Source organism: Porites lutea, chromosome 4 (assembly GCF_958299795.1).
Source record: "Porites lutea chromosome 4, jaPorLute2.1, whole genome shotgun sequence".
Taxonomy (NCBI): Eukaryota; Metazoa; Cnidaria; class Anthozoa; order Scleractinia; family Poritidae; genus Porites; species Porites lutea.
Genome location: NC_133204.1, coordinates 34,899,413 through 34,915,826, shown reverse-complemented (window position 1 = coordinate 34,915,826; position 16,414 = coordinate 34,899,413). Strand labels below are relative to the sequence as shown.

Here is a 16,414-nt window from a genome sequence, read left to right as displayed (position 1 = left end):
CCTTATATCGAAGTTCCACTGTAATTAATTTTATTTATTTATTTTTTAAAAAATGCCTAATATTCAAACATTATTACCAGGACTTTTTAAGCCTTGCTTGGAACTATACATTGTGGTTAATTTCATTCCAAACTTGAAGGATAAAATGAAACCTGATTACAGTGTATCCTCGCCAGTTGACGACGGGAAAGCGCGCGGGAAAAGACTAAACTCGCCTCCGGTGCTCAATTTGCCGCTCTGTTATTGGTCAAGCCAGTTGTTTGATTTGCGCGCGCCGTCGTCAACTGACGTTCACGTTCTGTTGCTAAATCAGCCTATTTGTTAATCCATACCGAGTAAATTCGTCACTTTTTTGCCACTGAATTGGCTTCACATCTACATTTTATTATGTCGGTAAAGTCGACTAGACATCACACCAACTTGCTTGTTATATAAACAGGCAAAAATTAAAAAAAAACAAACAAACATAGATATGTTTATATGAGCAAGGACGGAATATTTCGCAATCAATCATATGGAACACTTCTAAACCAAGCCGCAAACAGTCATGACCTCTTGCTAAACAAACTCAGTTACGTTTGAATAAAATACTGCAGACAATATATAAAACTGAATATATAGCACAATAAACACACCAATAGTCTGTTCACAACTTTCCTGTTTTCTCATTGTACATTAATGAGACGAACGCGACAAACCTTACGCTTCTCACACGAACAAATAAACGTCAAATCATTTAACATGTCCATGGAGTAAAAGTTTGGGAAATCGGGGGAGGCTGTATGTGAAATGTAAAACCTGAACTTTTACAAATCATACGCTCTAAGATCAAACGCAGCAAATTACAAAAACATAAAAATGGGGGAGGGAATAAATTATTTCTTTAAAAAATTCTTTTTTAATTATATGCTTAATTCTGCCTTGTTCCAATAATTTCTGAAAGCCAGTAATGCTTAAAAAGTGCCTGCAACAGTGGTTTACGCGCGCTCCCCCCACATAAAACAGTGATTGTCCCGGAGTATTTAGTTTCAAAAGGATTTGTAAGTTTGCAATTTCTCCTTTCAAAATCATATTGGTTTGAAAAATGACAATCAAAAGCAGCCAAAATAACAAAGGTTGGTCAGATACGGTTGAGCAAATACTCTGTGCAATGAGTAATGTCACCTCTATCCACAAAAGGATGAAACGACGGACAAAAACAATTGCCGACCTGTGAGTTTCCTCCCTAAAATCTTCAAACTGTTGGAAAAAGTGATGTTTAATCAACTGTACACTTCCTTTGGACAAACTTTCTCACCTAATATGTCATGCTTTCTCAAGGGACGCTCTTGCGCTATAGTCTTGATTAAATTGGCAGATGATTGGAGACGCGCTCTTGACGAAAAGAAAGACGTTGGCGTAGCTGCCATGGATCGATCAACGCTTTCGACTGATTTGCCATAATTTACCACTAGCAAAATTAAAGGCATATGGCGTACAAATGCCAGCCCTTTAAGTTATAAGATCATATTTGCATGACAGCAAACAAAGGGTAATATGCAATGACACATGCTCTAACCGGTCATCTCTACGCTTTGGTGTCCCTTAGGGAAGTCGTCTCAGTCCCTTATTGTTTAGCATCTTTAGGAATGACATTAACTAATCCGTCACCTTCTTGTCACTACGCCTCTACGCAGACGACACTACCCAATTGTGCTTCAACATACTTAAAATAAAGACATGGAAACTATATCATACTGGAAGGATGCAAGGGATGATCTTTGCAAACTCTTCTTACTATTATGACATGGAGTTTGATGGCACCTCCATCAGTCTGAAAGGAAACTTAACTATTCTTACAGAACACTAGTACAATCAGTTATCTTTCAAATAACATATAAATATGTTGCTAAAAAGTATAAGATAAGAGTTATTAATATAATAAAACAAAAGTTGGGGAAAGTATAAGATAATATAAGAGTTATGAATATAATTTATTATTCATTCAAAATATTTCTCCGATTCTGATTGGCTAAAACCACACGTTTAATTCACGATAACCAGTTACTGATGACCAAATTTGGAAGAATTTTGTGTTTAGCGAGGAAATGACGTCAAAAATGCAGCGTTCGTGCAGGTTAATGCACCGTTAACCAAGAAGACCTAGGGACGAGGTTGAGTTGTTTTGGTTGTGAACTTGAAAAATGGCGGACATTTCACTCGTTTTAAGAGTAAGAACTAGGCGAAAAAATAGCTAAAAACATGGCAAGAACAGCAAGAAGACAACTCGAAGGGCGAGATCTGCTATTTGGAGAATACTTGCGGAGCTTAACATCGATGGATCGATGGAGGTAAGCATGTTTTAGCCATGTTTTTAAACTAGGAATTATTTTGAATGAATAATGAAACAATTATTGAATTCGGCTTTCGTATCATATGAAGAATTATGGAGATCTCGGAGGGTGTTATCCTCGGCCTACGGCCTCGACGGATAACACCCTCCTCGATCTCCATAATTCTTCATAAGATACTCAGCCTCATTCATTAATTGTTACGTACAAAAGTTAGGGCTACAATAAGGGCTTACTAACCCCGTAGTTCTCTATAGTATATTGCATGCCATTTTCGATATGTGTGAAATCTGAACTTTCTTTCAAAGTTATCAAAACAAAAAACACTAACAAAGAACATTGTCACATTTCGGGGTGTAAAAAGGAAAAAAAAGACAACTGCACAACTGCCAAGCGACACCATCCACTTCATATACGCCAAATGCCACATCAGAAAGAAACCTCTGCTCACAGGGAAGCAAAGTCCTTTTTGTGTTACACACACGCATAGTTTCTTTGATATCAAACACTTCGTGCGACCCTGAAAAATAAAGACACATTTGATGCATTAACACACTTTGATCACTTTAGGTAACATTTGCTGGTCATTTTCGCTAAACAACAAGTTTCATGGATTTAGCCAAAACAAACATGAACATTGTTTCCAATCCAAACCATGATCCAGGCCTCCTTATTAACATTTGAAAATGTAACCTTTATTTGGGGATAAAAATCTCGTTTGCCTTTATTAACATTATTATCAATATATGCTTCAAAATTATCGTCATCGTCATCATCACCATCATCATCATCGTCATCGTCGTCGTCGTCATCGTCGTCATCGACATTATCATCATCATCATTATTATATTATATTGGACTATATTAGGAAAGAGTTTGATTTTGATAAGTTTAAGAGACTCATTAAGACGCACTATTTTAAAGAGGCCTATAGCGACCTGTCTTGATCTATCGTAGGTTTTTATTTTCTACTTTTATCTTCTCTTTTTACTTCTTATTTGGTATGAGTTATGCTAAATTACCTATTAGGAAGGAAATGTAACAAATGATTAAGCTTTAGTATATAGAAAGTATGTAATATGACTTTTGTTTCAGTTTTATTGGAGTGTTATGCCCATTTGATCATATCTTTGAATGTGAAAAAGTGCAATAAAAGCAATAGATAATATTATTATTATTTGTTCCATAAGCTATTCCAAACCATTTTTTCAACACAAGGATAAGTCGAAAGTCCTTAATCTGAAAGAAGTTTTCTAGTTTTCAATTCCCATTTCAGATCTATCTATAAGTGAACTCTTGACGACTGGCAATGCCGTGGGTCATTGCGATAGCAATGCTTTTGAAAAGGTTTGGAAGCTTTGTAGCCATTTTAGAGACGTTCAGAGGGCTTAATTTAACAGAATTTTCTTTACCCTATAGGCTTTCGGTAAGAAAAAAGTAAGGAAAAGTTTTTGTATGGCCTAAAATTCGGAAACGTTCACTGAAATCTTTCCAACGTTTGTTGTAACATTCGGTACACTTGGTGGCTGGAACCCAGACCAAGAGATCGCTGTGACATAATCGTCAACATTGTTGAAGTGTTTTTCCATTCTATGCATTTTTTTTGTCAGTAATTTCCTTAATTTTGCAATCTTTAAATTTTGCTGTTAACACCTTAAAAAATACAAAGCAAGAAAAATGTAATTTTTTACTTACTTCTTCAATGATTTTCGTCAAATTGAATTGTAACGTCATCGCCAATCAGCACAAATGGAGCCCAGTACTTAGGGGCAGAAAAGTTTTCCGAGTCCCGGAGACATTTCATGGCCTTCTGAAGAGCATAGCTAGCACTTTCGGCAGCTCTCAGGTGTTGGTAGAAACTTTTCATAAACTCCATTGTGGCTTCGTCATCGATTGCCCAGAGTGACACTAGCACAGAACGAGCACCAGCAAACAAGAAAGCCCGCGCCATACCGACGACGCCCTCGGAGTTAACTTCTCCTTTACCACTATGGCAACAACTGAGAACAACCAGCCTCGCTGTCAACTCAATAGCTTGTATATCAGACATCTTCAAAATATAATCCTCTTCCATAGGGGTAGGATTCTTTGATTCCCACCCGGGGTTTGGAGCCAAGGCAATTTCACCAGTTTCCTTTCTTCCGTGAGCTGCAATGTGAACTAAAGCGACTGACTCCATTCCTTTAAGCACCTCCTGTTTGGTTGCAGCTTCCCCTGTAAGGGTTTGGCAGTTTAGAATTTCTCCAATCATTTCCACTTCCTTTTTTGCGTAATTAAGTTGCTTGTGAATGGGCTTACCCCGTTTATTTGTAACTTTCTCCAGACTTGGATCTCCAACAAGCAGGATTCCATCTTTAGTATGGTGATCAGTCGAAGAATTAGTGATCAGTTTCAAAATTGCAAGTGAGGGAACAGTTCGAATCCTTAAAGATTCACTTAGGGCTGCCCATGGAGCTAACGACAAAGCACCATCAGGGACTACAATAAGTTCATCACAATTAAGCAAGTCTTCAATTGGACCAATAACAACATCATACAGTGGCTTTAACCAGTCGGTATTACTGTATGATGGCTCCAATATTCGATCATCGCCTCGAGCACTGGGAGCTGGATTCTGTGGATTGTCGCTTACCTCATCCAATGACCGATTCTCGCATCTTACATCGACCCCAGCATCAATTTTTTTCAAAGCAGCTTCCAAAAGAGCAGCAAATGAATCTTCGTGTACACTTTCACTTGTTAACTTTGCTTGCCTAAATACAGCGTTGCTTTCCTTTCCCAATACCCATAAAGTAATTGTTTCATTTTGTATTGCAAGAAAAGCTGTCAAAGTAGATACTTTTCTTGAAGTGTTTGTAAACTCTTCTTCAGAATTATTGCACCTGTGTGGAAATGATGGGAAGCCATATTTTATTTCCAAGGCGTCTCGCAAGGCTTGTGCCCTTCCTTGCTCAGCAGCGTATAAAGCCTCGTCCGTCTTTTGAAGCATTAAAAGAACTTGCCATAAATAGGTGTAGGCAGTTTTACAAACCTTACGAAAACTTATTTTCCAGACATCTTTTGAAATGCGACTGGCTCTAATAGTGTTAAGAGTTTCTACGCTCGATCTAAAATGAGCTAAAGCTTCATTCAAAAAACCTAATTTTAAAAACGACAAGCCTAGATTGCCAAAGGCACGTCCTTCTCCGACCCTGACGCCGACGTCCTTGGCAATGCTAAGGTCTTTCTCGTGGTACTCTAGTGCTCGTTGGAAGTCGCCGAGGTTTTGATAAGCATTACCGAGATTGCCATAGGCAAGTCCTTCTCCGGCCCTGTCGCCGACGTCCTTAACAATGCTAAGGTGTTTCTCGTGGTACTCTAATGCTCTTTGGAAGTCCCCGAGAGAGTAATAAGTATTGCCAAGATTGCTATACGCACGTCCTTCTCCTACTCTGTCGCCGACGTCCTTGGCAATGCTAAGGTCTTTCTCGTGGTACTCTATTGCTCGTTGGAAGTCGCCGAGAGAGAGATAAGCAATGCCGAGATTGCAATAGGCAAGCCCTTTCCCGGTCCTGTCGCCGACGGCCTTGGCAATGCTAAGAAGTTTCTTTTGGAACTCTATTGCTTGTTGGTAGTCGCCGAGAGCGTAATAAGCATTCCCGAGATTGCCATGGGCATTTCCTTCTCCGGCCCTGTCACCGACGTCCTTAGCAATGCTAAGGTGTTTCTGGTAGCACTCTAGTGCTGGTTGGAAGTCGCCGAGAGAGTAAAAAGCATTGCCGAGATTGCCATAGGCACTTCCTTCTCCAGCCTTGTCGCCGACATCCTTGGCAATGCTAAGGTGTTTCTCGTGGTACTCTATTACTCGTTGGAAGTCGCCGAGGTTTTTATAAACATTGCCGAGATTGCAATAGGCCTTTCCTTCTCCGGCCTTGTCGCCGACGTCCTTGGCAATGCTGAGGGCTTTCTCGTGGTACTCTAGTGCTCGTTGGAAGTCGCTGAGAGAGTGATAAGCATTGCCGAGATTGCAATGGGCACTTCCTTCTCCGGCTCTGTCGCCGACATCCTTAGCAATGCGTAAGTGTTTCGCGTGGTACTCTTTTGCTCGTTGGAAGTCGCTGAGAGAGTGATAAGCATTGCCGAGATTGCAATAGGCACGTCCTTCTCCGGTCCTGTCGCCGACGTCCTTGGCAATGCTAAGGCGTTTCTCTTGGTACTCTATTGCTCGTTGGAAGTCGCTGAGAGAGAGATAAGCATTGCCGAGATTGCCATAGGCTCTTCCTTCTCCGGCCCCGTCGCCGACGTCCTTAGCAATGCTAAGGTGTTTCTGGTGGCACTCAAGTGCTCGTTGGAAGTCGCCGAGAGAGTAATAAGCATTGCCGAGATTGCAATAGGCACGTCCTTCGCCGGCCCTGTCGCCGGCGTCCTTGGCAATGCTAAGGTCTTTCTCGTGGTACTCTATTGCTCGTTGGAAGTCGCTGAGGTTTCGATAAGCATTACCGAGATTGCCATAGCCCTTTCCTTCTCTGGCCCTGTCGCCGACGTCCTTGGCAATGCTAAGGGCTTTCTCGTGGTACTCTATTGCTCGTTTGAAGTCGCTGAGAGAGTGATAACCATTGCCGAGATTACCACAGGCCTTTCCTTCTCCGGCCCTGTTGCCGACGTCCTTGGTAATGCTAACGTCTCTCTCGTAGTACTCTAGTGCTTGTCGGAAGTCACCGAGAGAGAGATAAGCATTGCCGAGATTGCAATACGCACCTCCTTCTCCGGCCCTGTTGCTGACGTCTTTGGCAATGCTAAGGTCTTTCTCGTGGTACTCTATTGCTCGTTGGAAGTCGCCGAGAGAGTAATAAGCATTGCCGAGATGGCCATAGGCACGTCCTTCTCCGGCCCTGTCGCCGACATCCTTGGCAATGCTAAGGGGTTTCTCGTGGTACTCTATTGCTCGTTGGAAGTCGCCGAGGTTTCGATAAGCATTACCGAGATTGCCATAGGCAAGTCCTTCTCCGGCCCTATCGCCGACGTCCTTGGCAATGCTAAGGTGTTTCTCATGATACTCTAGTGCTCGCTGGAAGTCACCAAGAGAGTGATAAGCATTGCCGAGATTGTAATAAGCACGTCCTTCTCCGGCCTTGTCGTCGACGTCTTTGGCAATGCTAAGGTCTTTCTCGTGGTACTCTATTGCTTGTTGGAAGTCGCCGAGGTTTTGATAAACATTGCCGAGATTGCAATAGGCACGTCCTTCTCCGGCGCTGTCGCCGACGTCCTTGGCAATACTAAGGTCTTTCTCATGGTACTCTAGTGCTCGTCGAAAGTCGCCGAGGGAGTGATAAGCAATGCCGAGACTGCAATAGGCACGTCCTTCTTCAAACCTTCTGTTATTTTGCTTGGCTTCTAAAAGACGATCCGTAAGATTTTCAATTCGTTTTATTATCCTCTGTGTCATTCTTAAATCTTAATATTGCAAGTGTGATTGCTTGTTGAAGGTACTATGCCTAGAGAAAAAAAATTGTTATGAAAGCAATCATAGAACACGTAAGAAAATAAGAAAAGAAAATAGTTTCTCTTTTATGGACTAATTAACAATTACATAGACCTCAACAACAAAAACACTCCCCTCCCCCCTACGTCTTCATTCTCAGTGGACAACTTTCAAAGGTGTTCCCAAATATTCCTGTCAGACCTAACCGAAATGGTCTTTTCCATTTGATTTCTACCCGAATTTCCTAAAGTTTGGGCGGAATAGAAAGCGCCCATCATTTTTTTCTCTTGGGTATAAACATTGTTCGAAATTCTGCCTGGACGTATAGCTCTTCTTTCATTTTCATATTTTACAGTACTGTGCAAAAGAAATGCAAACGAAATTCGGTATTTTTCGTTCTTTCTTCTCGCAAAAAATTCGACGAAATTTCACCACGAAATTTCGTCAAAGCGCTCGCGAATTTTCGTGGAGTCAAACGAAATTTCGCTGTTCTCTTAGCGAAATTTCGTTTTGCCGAATTTTTGTCGGAGAGAAAATTCGCATTGGCGATATTTTCTGTGAAAAACATTGTTCGCTTTTGTGATTACCTAGAGCTTATCTGCATATGAAAATTTACTAAATGGCTTTTTAGTGGGTATATCCCAGTATGTATATGCTGCATTTTTGAAAACGTTACCTCCAAACAGTTTTCATTCGGCCAAGGACTACCTTCAAAATAGCCATTATAAACACTAAGAGTGAAAGCAATGTTTTTTGTCTCTTTTTCTGGTGGTTTCTTGGTGTGGCGGATCATCAAATGACATCACGTTTACCCTATTTTGTTTTATTCTAATGGTTTGTCACCATCCGCGGCATCAAGTTGAAGTCTTTATTCAAACTTTAAAAATCGTCACTTCGGTAAACGAAAGCAAAAATTTCTGTCAGTTTGTCAGGACCGACAATTTACTGACAACTTTTGACTTAACAATGTCAGAGTTCAATTTCAACTTGATTTCTACTGCTGACGTGAAGTCCACCGTAGCTTTTAAGGACTCGCATTTGACGGACGGGTAAACGGATTGTTCCCCGTGATTTCGGCCTTTGAAGGCACTGGAAAGCTCAACAACGAACACGGCTTTCAGGCGATAGTTATCTAACAAAAACTTGTCCTACTCCTCGTTTTCCCCTTCTCTTAACCGTCACTATAAAATGAATTTGGTCAGTCAGCAACTTTTGATTTTCAAAAAATACAATAGTCAAGATACGATTTTCATTTTGGAATTAACATCTTTAAAAAAATAAATTGGTATCCTGCAAATACGTTACATACGAAATGTATTGTCAATTCACAACTTCGAATTCAGTTTTAACAAGAAAAGGAAACAAAAAACACGTTCATAATGAATACAGTAATGACTTTGTTGACAGGCTGAAAAGTTCAGAATTGAAAAACTTCTTTTATTGATTTCTTTTTCGAGAAACCAAAATCATTTTTGAAAATTATAAAACTGCCAGTTTTTATTATTATTATTATTATTATTATTATTATTATTATTATTATTAATAATAAAGGATAATGATTGCCAATTGAGGCTGTGTTCACACTATACCGAATAGCATGTAGAGCTCTCCACTTTAGAGATCGGCGCGGCGCAGCGTCGCTCCGTTACAAAACTCGGGCCGAAATCCTGTTCTTCTGAGTGAACAAAAGGTTTTCGTGCCGGCGAAAAAGCTATCCGCTGTAGTTTGAATATTGTTTAAATGTGAGGCACTTACAGTCGTTTCTGGCAAATTTCCTTTTTTTCCCTCTTTTCAGCTTCTTCACCTCGGTGAATCAAACTGGAAGTAACAAAGAAAGAAAAATTAAAGAAAGAAATTTTCTTACAAGATGAGAAATGGTAAGAAAGAATTATCCATTAGCTTGGATATGTTCTATGTATATCCTCTAGTTTTTCCACTGGGACAAACTTACGCGTTTGCAGCCGAGAAAGCAGTTAATCTTTATCCTTTTAAGACGAATCGCGATCTTTTTTTTATTTGTTTTGCCCCAGGATTCCACGACGTGGATTGCGCCGGGATTCCAGTTACTCGGGATTCCAATCATTTTCAGTGGATCTTGTATTCTGGGTTCCAGAATATAAGGGGGGCGGGTCAGGATTCCTTCAGCTGCATGTATTCCCAATTCCACAAGCCCAATTTCGCGGATTCTGGAATCCGGATTCCCTTACATGCCGACGATTTGTTAAACATGTTTCCATGTTTCTAAGCAGTCACCTTCGTCAGTCAGAAAACATGACCAAATAATTTTAGAAAATTGTTTGAAATTATATCATCGTAGAGAAGATTTACATTACGCAATCTAGTTGAATTGCGGAGACTCAACTATTCCATGATCTCGAGGCAATCAGGACCAGCCCGGCTAATGTAATAAAATCAGGCTTAACTATGATCACCCTACAAAGAAAACGCGAAGTTCAAAGAAAGCATTTAATAGTGTGTTTTTATTGAGATTTGTAGTTTTTATTGAGCCTTGTAGTTGATGTGCTCCGTAACTCCCTTGAGTTTAAGGCGGAGAATATCGGACGCAGCCGGATATAAGACAAGGTTCTGACCTCTATGCTGGTTTGTAAATGACTAACCTGCGTTTAAGTTTAACTTCTGGATACACTTTGTTAAATTCAGTAAATAGCTTGAAATAATTCAGCCGCGCTCTCCCTAAAAAAATATATAATTTTTGATTGCTAAAAATGGCTGCAGGTAGTTGACAAGGGGTAGCATCTTTACATCACTAACATCGGAAAAAATTCCGAAACACGACAGACCATTTTACAACAAATTCAAAATCAAATTTGTGCAAGCATGCACAGTCAGTTTTAAACTGGCCTTTGTGCGAACATACCTCTATCGGCAAACAAAATCGTACAAAAAGGAGTATAAATTTTAGTTAACTTTCCAAGATTTTTGTCGACAAATATTTTTGCTCATCAGTCACTGAAGCTTCAAACAATAAATGGCAGCTGTGGAAGCTAGCCAATAAAGTGAGAATGTTTTAGAGTAAATTGAAAAAAAAAAAGACTAGTTTGATTCCACTTTGGAATAGTCGACAGGTAAAGGATCTGGCCTATTGCGTTCCTTGGCGGAGCTGTTTAAAATACCGATCGATCTTGGGTAATTTTCCGTGTCACTACATTTGTCGAGTAGTTTGCTTTATTCGCTGTAGGTCAATACTCCGGGCGTAGTCAATCGAACGTTCAGTTATCGAACCCAATGGAACTCCAGTCGTACGATTGACTTCGATCCGGTTCGTTAATCGAACTTAATCGAACTCACCTAAAAATTTTGCCAATCGAACACAATCGCAGGTTGGAGGGGGGGGGGGGGGGAACTTCCTTATGACAGGCTAATGGGGATGTGCCGCCTGATGGGGTCGCATTTTCACGACTGGATTGACCATAATGGGGTTGCATTTTCAATAGAGTTACTAGAATGGGGAAGCACATCTTCTGATTTTTTGAGTAAAACCTGGTTTACACGAGCGCATAACTAAGCATAAGGACATACGCACGCGCAGAATGGCATATTTGACTCAATTCTCGATACCAGCTCTCCTCAATCCAATGATAAACAAGATGGCGGACGAAGCGTCCGCCATATTGCTTTTTGTATGATCGCATGAGGTCTGGGTCAAAGTGAACTATGATTGGTCCACGGCCTTGTGCTTATGCTTGTGCTTATGTCGACCCAGTTTTCACTAGTCAAAGCTACGACATAAGCATAAGCACAAGAATAACGTACTTGTTCGTTTTTCTTGTGCTTATGCTTATGTCGACCCAGTTTTCCCTCGCTTACATGTGTGCTTGTGCTTATTATGCTTAAAAACCAGGCTTAAGACAGTTCTTCATATTTACGGTTATCAAACGTACGGGAATGGTTGTAACGTATGTGAAAAGTAAAGTGTTTTTCATTCAATATAAGGTAGATACATAAATAGAGAGTGACTACGTTGGGATCACGAAAATTACATATTTGCCCAAACGTGACTAAGATGGGGGTTTATAATTGGCCACAGAATAGACTATAATGGGGTAGGGGCTCTGAGGGGCCAGCGGCAAATACCCAGCAAAAATTAACCCAAGTGCCCCCCTCCCCGGGACACAATCGAACCTTCGGAAATCGAACACTTTAACAATCGAACATAATCAACAGTAATAACCGAAGATAAACCAGTTTCATCTGGTTTCAAACAAGGCGTTGCGTTCAAATAAGTTAAGTATCAATTGCATGGCTTCAATTTCAAACACAAGTACACAAAGATGTCACAGAGGGCGGAAAACGAGTGCTCTTTCGCCGTCGATGTCGGTATTCTTTCTTTACTTTTAATTACTAAATAAATGTTCTAAAATTTTTGGACTCGGTGAAATGCTTCTCGGGACCACAAACTTACTGCACGGCGTCAGATAAAGGCTTTTAGTCGGCATTTAAGTGATTGTTTATGGTTTTATGGTGTTTCGATATAGTTTTTCAGAGGCCATACCGGTATTTTTCAATCTTTTTAAAAGTGATTTTCTCCTTGTCTGATCGCTATAAAGTTTTTTACTAATGATTGACTATAGATTGAAATTTGTCAAAATGTAGGTTTTGGTAAAATGGATATTGCTATGACAACAATAAACAAAAAACTTTGGAATTGGTATAAGCCGAATTTTGTGTGATCTAGACCTTCTACTGAAAATCCAACGCTAGGAACTTAAAGTTTGGTGTTTAGCAAACAATCTCCGTAAGAAGTAAAAAATTCTGTAAGTTTGAATTCCACAGAAACGAAAATATATTTCAAACCTTAAATTCTCAACAGCGGTGATAGATTATTTAATCAAAACGTTATAAATGACTCAAATTATTCTCAAGTAGCGTCAGAATGCTACTTAATATCATATTTCGATGCTAGGAAATTTTGGTGTACTTTCGTTCTCGCGATCTTGAAAACCAACCCGTTTTCTCACCACTTGTATTAAGTGCAACTTCATTCAGAATTTGGACTTTTAGCGCTTTCTTGTATATCTCTGAAACGACACAAACGAATTTTTTTAAAATCTCTTCACATAATCTTCATAATGTATAGAAAAATGTCTGAAACTTTCATTAAGATTGATTCACTGCAACACCTTGAAATTTCAAGACAAACCTATCCTACGAACCGGTCCAAAAATCTGCGTTACAACATTCACTGTTTTGACGTTACGCTAATTTTTCCCAAATAATGCGCGCTATACATACCTCCATGACTAGTACATTTAAGTTTGAATTTATCGCGTCTTTTATATATAAAACATTGACAATACTCACACTGAAATGTACCAGTCATGGATATATGTATTGTCCGGATTAATTTGGAAAAATTAGCATAACGTCAAAACAGTGAATGCTGTAGCGCGGATTTAGTAATATCGATTTTACTAAAACCTACATTTTGACAAATTTCAATCTATAGTCAATCATTGGTAAAAATTTTATAGCGATCAGACAAGGAGAAAATCACTTTTAAAAAGATTGAAAAATACCGGTATGGCCTCTGAAAAACTATATCGAAACACCTTATATTGGCAAGTAGTAGAATGAAGTGATTTATTTGCTAACCCGGTTTTCAAAAATCCAGGTATATTTAACTAGATACATATTAGGGTTTTGAATTTTCGTTTTTAGAAGCCAGAAGGTGGGTATAACTTATCATCCCTGTCACTCAAAGATCTTGGAAAAAGTTTTCGTTTGCCTGTTTTTAAAAGGCTATTGAAGGCCTAAGCTACGGCATGTCGAGACGAGTGCGTTTAAGTTTTGTTATTAGATAATATATAGATTTAGCCAGGGCTAAAAGCGAGGCTCCCATTAATAAATTTATAATTTAAATCAAACAATAAACTTGTATTCCACAATTCAGTTAACTTTAGAGCACATTCGTGTGACTTTTCATGGAAAGGCTAAGTGATTTTACAAAAAATAATTTGCAAGCAGCCCAAGAGTGAACCAAATCTCACATCGAGTTGATAGCCTCATAAGTACACCCAAAAACTGGCAATCATCTTCGATCACATTTATTAAGAGCCATAATGGCTCATGATCGCCTTAGATTAATTAGGCCTGGAAAAAAAATTCTGGCCGAATTTTTTGCGTTCGACAAGTTTACTTTACAAAATCTTGCCAACAAATCTGGGTGCGACTGTAAACCAACCTTTTATATCATTTATACATCACATCTGAGGTGAAACAGTACTATGAGGCACTGTTTTTATCATACAGACCTCGCACAACAGAATGCAGTATTTCACAATATTGCGATACAAATTGCTATCATTCAATATTCAGGACGATCGCAGCACGCGTTGGCTTTAGCTAAACCGTTAAAAAAAAATTTCAAAATCATCTATACGGCCAGCCGGTTCTGACTTTATCAGTGCTAGCAGTGGCGAGTGTTTGAATGAACATTAACAGAGTTACGCTCCAACATAATAAAGAATTTATTATGTTTATTTTTTATTTTAAAACGGTTTAACGCGCGGCATTTTGAGTACACCGGGAAGCGTTGTTCACTGAACGACTGAAAACAATCGACACAGCGATTAAAATTACAAGAGACAGTACTAACAATTAATAAAAGAAATATAATTCGGAGAAACATATACAGAGACGACAATTTTCATTCAGGAAGACAAGTATTAAAGTGTCTCTAAAACTCCTGAGTCTTCGAGCTTAAAGCTGAATTTCGTGTTTTAAGCCGGCTTCCCGGTGTTTGCTTTTTTCAAAGACGAACTCGAGGCAAGGAAATCGCTCAAACCTTTCTTTTACGTTTTCTTTCTATTTGCGGTGAGAAAATGTCTAAAGGCTTTTTAAAGATCTGTAAGCTTATAACAAACCTGATACGCGGTCAGATCATTGTCTTAAATCTTACAAACGTGCGTAAACAAAATAGCCGCATAAACTACGCTCGACTTCATTAAATTAGGAATAAAAAACAAACATCAAATACAATAATTACTTAGGCTTACCACTCGAGATGCAGCTCCTGAAAGGTATCAAGGAAGGCCAGTATCGCTTCAGACTTTGCAACCCTCTTACGCATTAAGCAAGGTGAAAACGAAAACGATGCCATCCGAAATCGGATTTCCGACTTTGACTCAACCAAAAACCCAATAAACAAACTAGCCATGAATAACAGAAGACTCCTCATAGAATCTGAATTTCATTTTGTACATCCAGTGGAAAAAGAAAGTTAAAAACATCACAAGTTGACACAAAACTCTGTCAGCTTCAGCTGTCAAAGTAAACAAGATTCAAGATGCTGCATAAATTTTGCGCATGAACTCACCTGTCAAATTTTGACCAATCAGAGCATAAAAATTGGACGTAGAGCGTGACCAACGCGTGAACATGGCGAGAAAGGTCAAAAGCAACTGTCTTCCCTGCCTGTAGCAGCTGGCTGAATTTTCGCGTCCGAGGTCAGTTTGAAATCAAAATTTTAATTGTGCGGCACATAAACACAACATATTTCATATGAATTTTAAAAAAAAATTAAACTTGAGCCTGCAATCATTTGAAAACAAGTACCTTGTCAGCGGATAACTTCAAAAAAATACTCGACCTCGATGGGTCGACACCTGAGCCCGCGATTCGCTCAAGTGATACTGGTCAGCGGATACCTTGTTTTGATAGCTGTCAACTGATCACATTTCCTGTGCTCCGATCCCAAACTAGCTAAATATTAATAATAATATCCATGCTAAAAAGTATGAGATTGAATATTGTTTGCGATCTAGTAAAACGATTAACCGGTCAGCGGACAGCTTCCAAATAAATTACGTCACCTCGATGAGTTGACAAATGAGCCCGCGTTATGGTCATGGGATACTGGTCAGTGGCTATCCTGTTTTGACAGCTGTCAATTGACTATATTGTGAATGTCATATAAAAAAGATGAGGACTTGCCAACACACGCCTGAGACACCCCTCCCTTCCTTTTGATAGTCTCCCCTACCCTACCCGTACAATCTGTAGACGCGTACGTACGTACGTACGTACGCTCGGTCAGTCACGTGACAACCAAGCGAAAAGAGGTTGACCATATTCCATGAGTATGGGGCTCTGTCCCACGCGCGCTTGGCGCGCGGGAGCCCCGCTATAAACTAGCACGTTCAGTGCTTATGTAGACAAGAGCGAGAAAGACATTTCGCTGATTACTTACACTATTACAAATTCATAAAAATATCGGTGAATAATTGATGATCATCGCGTGACTGGACAGCTGGCGTATATTACTAGCTAAGACTTAAAACTAATCCCCCACTGTTCTATGTTTTTGAAATACGAGCCATAACAACATGGAGGATAGGAACAATCGTAGTATCATATACCAGTGGGATATTATTGGACCTTTCCAAAGCAGTCGTTACTGTCTGAACCATTAGATATTACTGCATAAACTTGAATATTATGGGGTTAGAGGAACTGCATTGGAATGGCTCAAAAATTATCTTACGGATAGCAAGCAAATAGTAAACCATAAGTCTGTCTAGTCGGATGTTTGAATTATTACATGTGGGGTGCTGCAGGGATCGGTTCTTGGTCCCTTAGTATTCAGTATATTTATGTAAATGAC

At 39.5% G+C, this 16,414-nt stretch overlaps 2 protein-coding genes across 2 annotated transcripts in view; both read right to left on the bottom strand.

The window, feature by feature from the left end:
* LOC140934582 (uncharacterized) overlaps window positions 1–7,755 on the bottom strand; it is a 466,993-nt gene extending 459,238 nt beyond the window's left edge. The window contains exons 1-2 of the mRNA XM_073384182.1: window positions 7,093–7,755; window positions 5,490–6,975 (exon numbers count right to left, since the gene is read on the bottom strand). Coding sequence (XP_073240283.1) covers window positions 5,490–6,975; window positions 7,093–7,755 — 2,149 coding nt within the window. The remainder of the gene's footprint in view (window positions 1–5,489; window positions 6,976–7,092) is intronic.
* Window positions 4,030–5,319, bottom strand: LOC140933014 (tetratricopeptide repeat protein 28-like). Its single transcript, XM_073382520.1, has one exon. It carries the CDS (start codon window positions 5,317–5,319, stop codon window positions 4,030–4,032), a length of 1,290 nt encoding a protein of 429 aa, XP_073238621.1.
* Window positions 7,756–16,414: the final 8,659 nt, after the last annotated feature.

Excerpts from the sequence above, each read along its gene's own strand:
- LOC140933014 (XM_073382520.1), bottom strand. The coding sequence starts at position 5,319 with ATGCTTCAAAAGACGGACGAGGCTTTATACGCTGCTGAGCAAGGAAGG.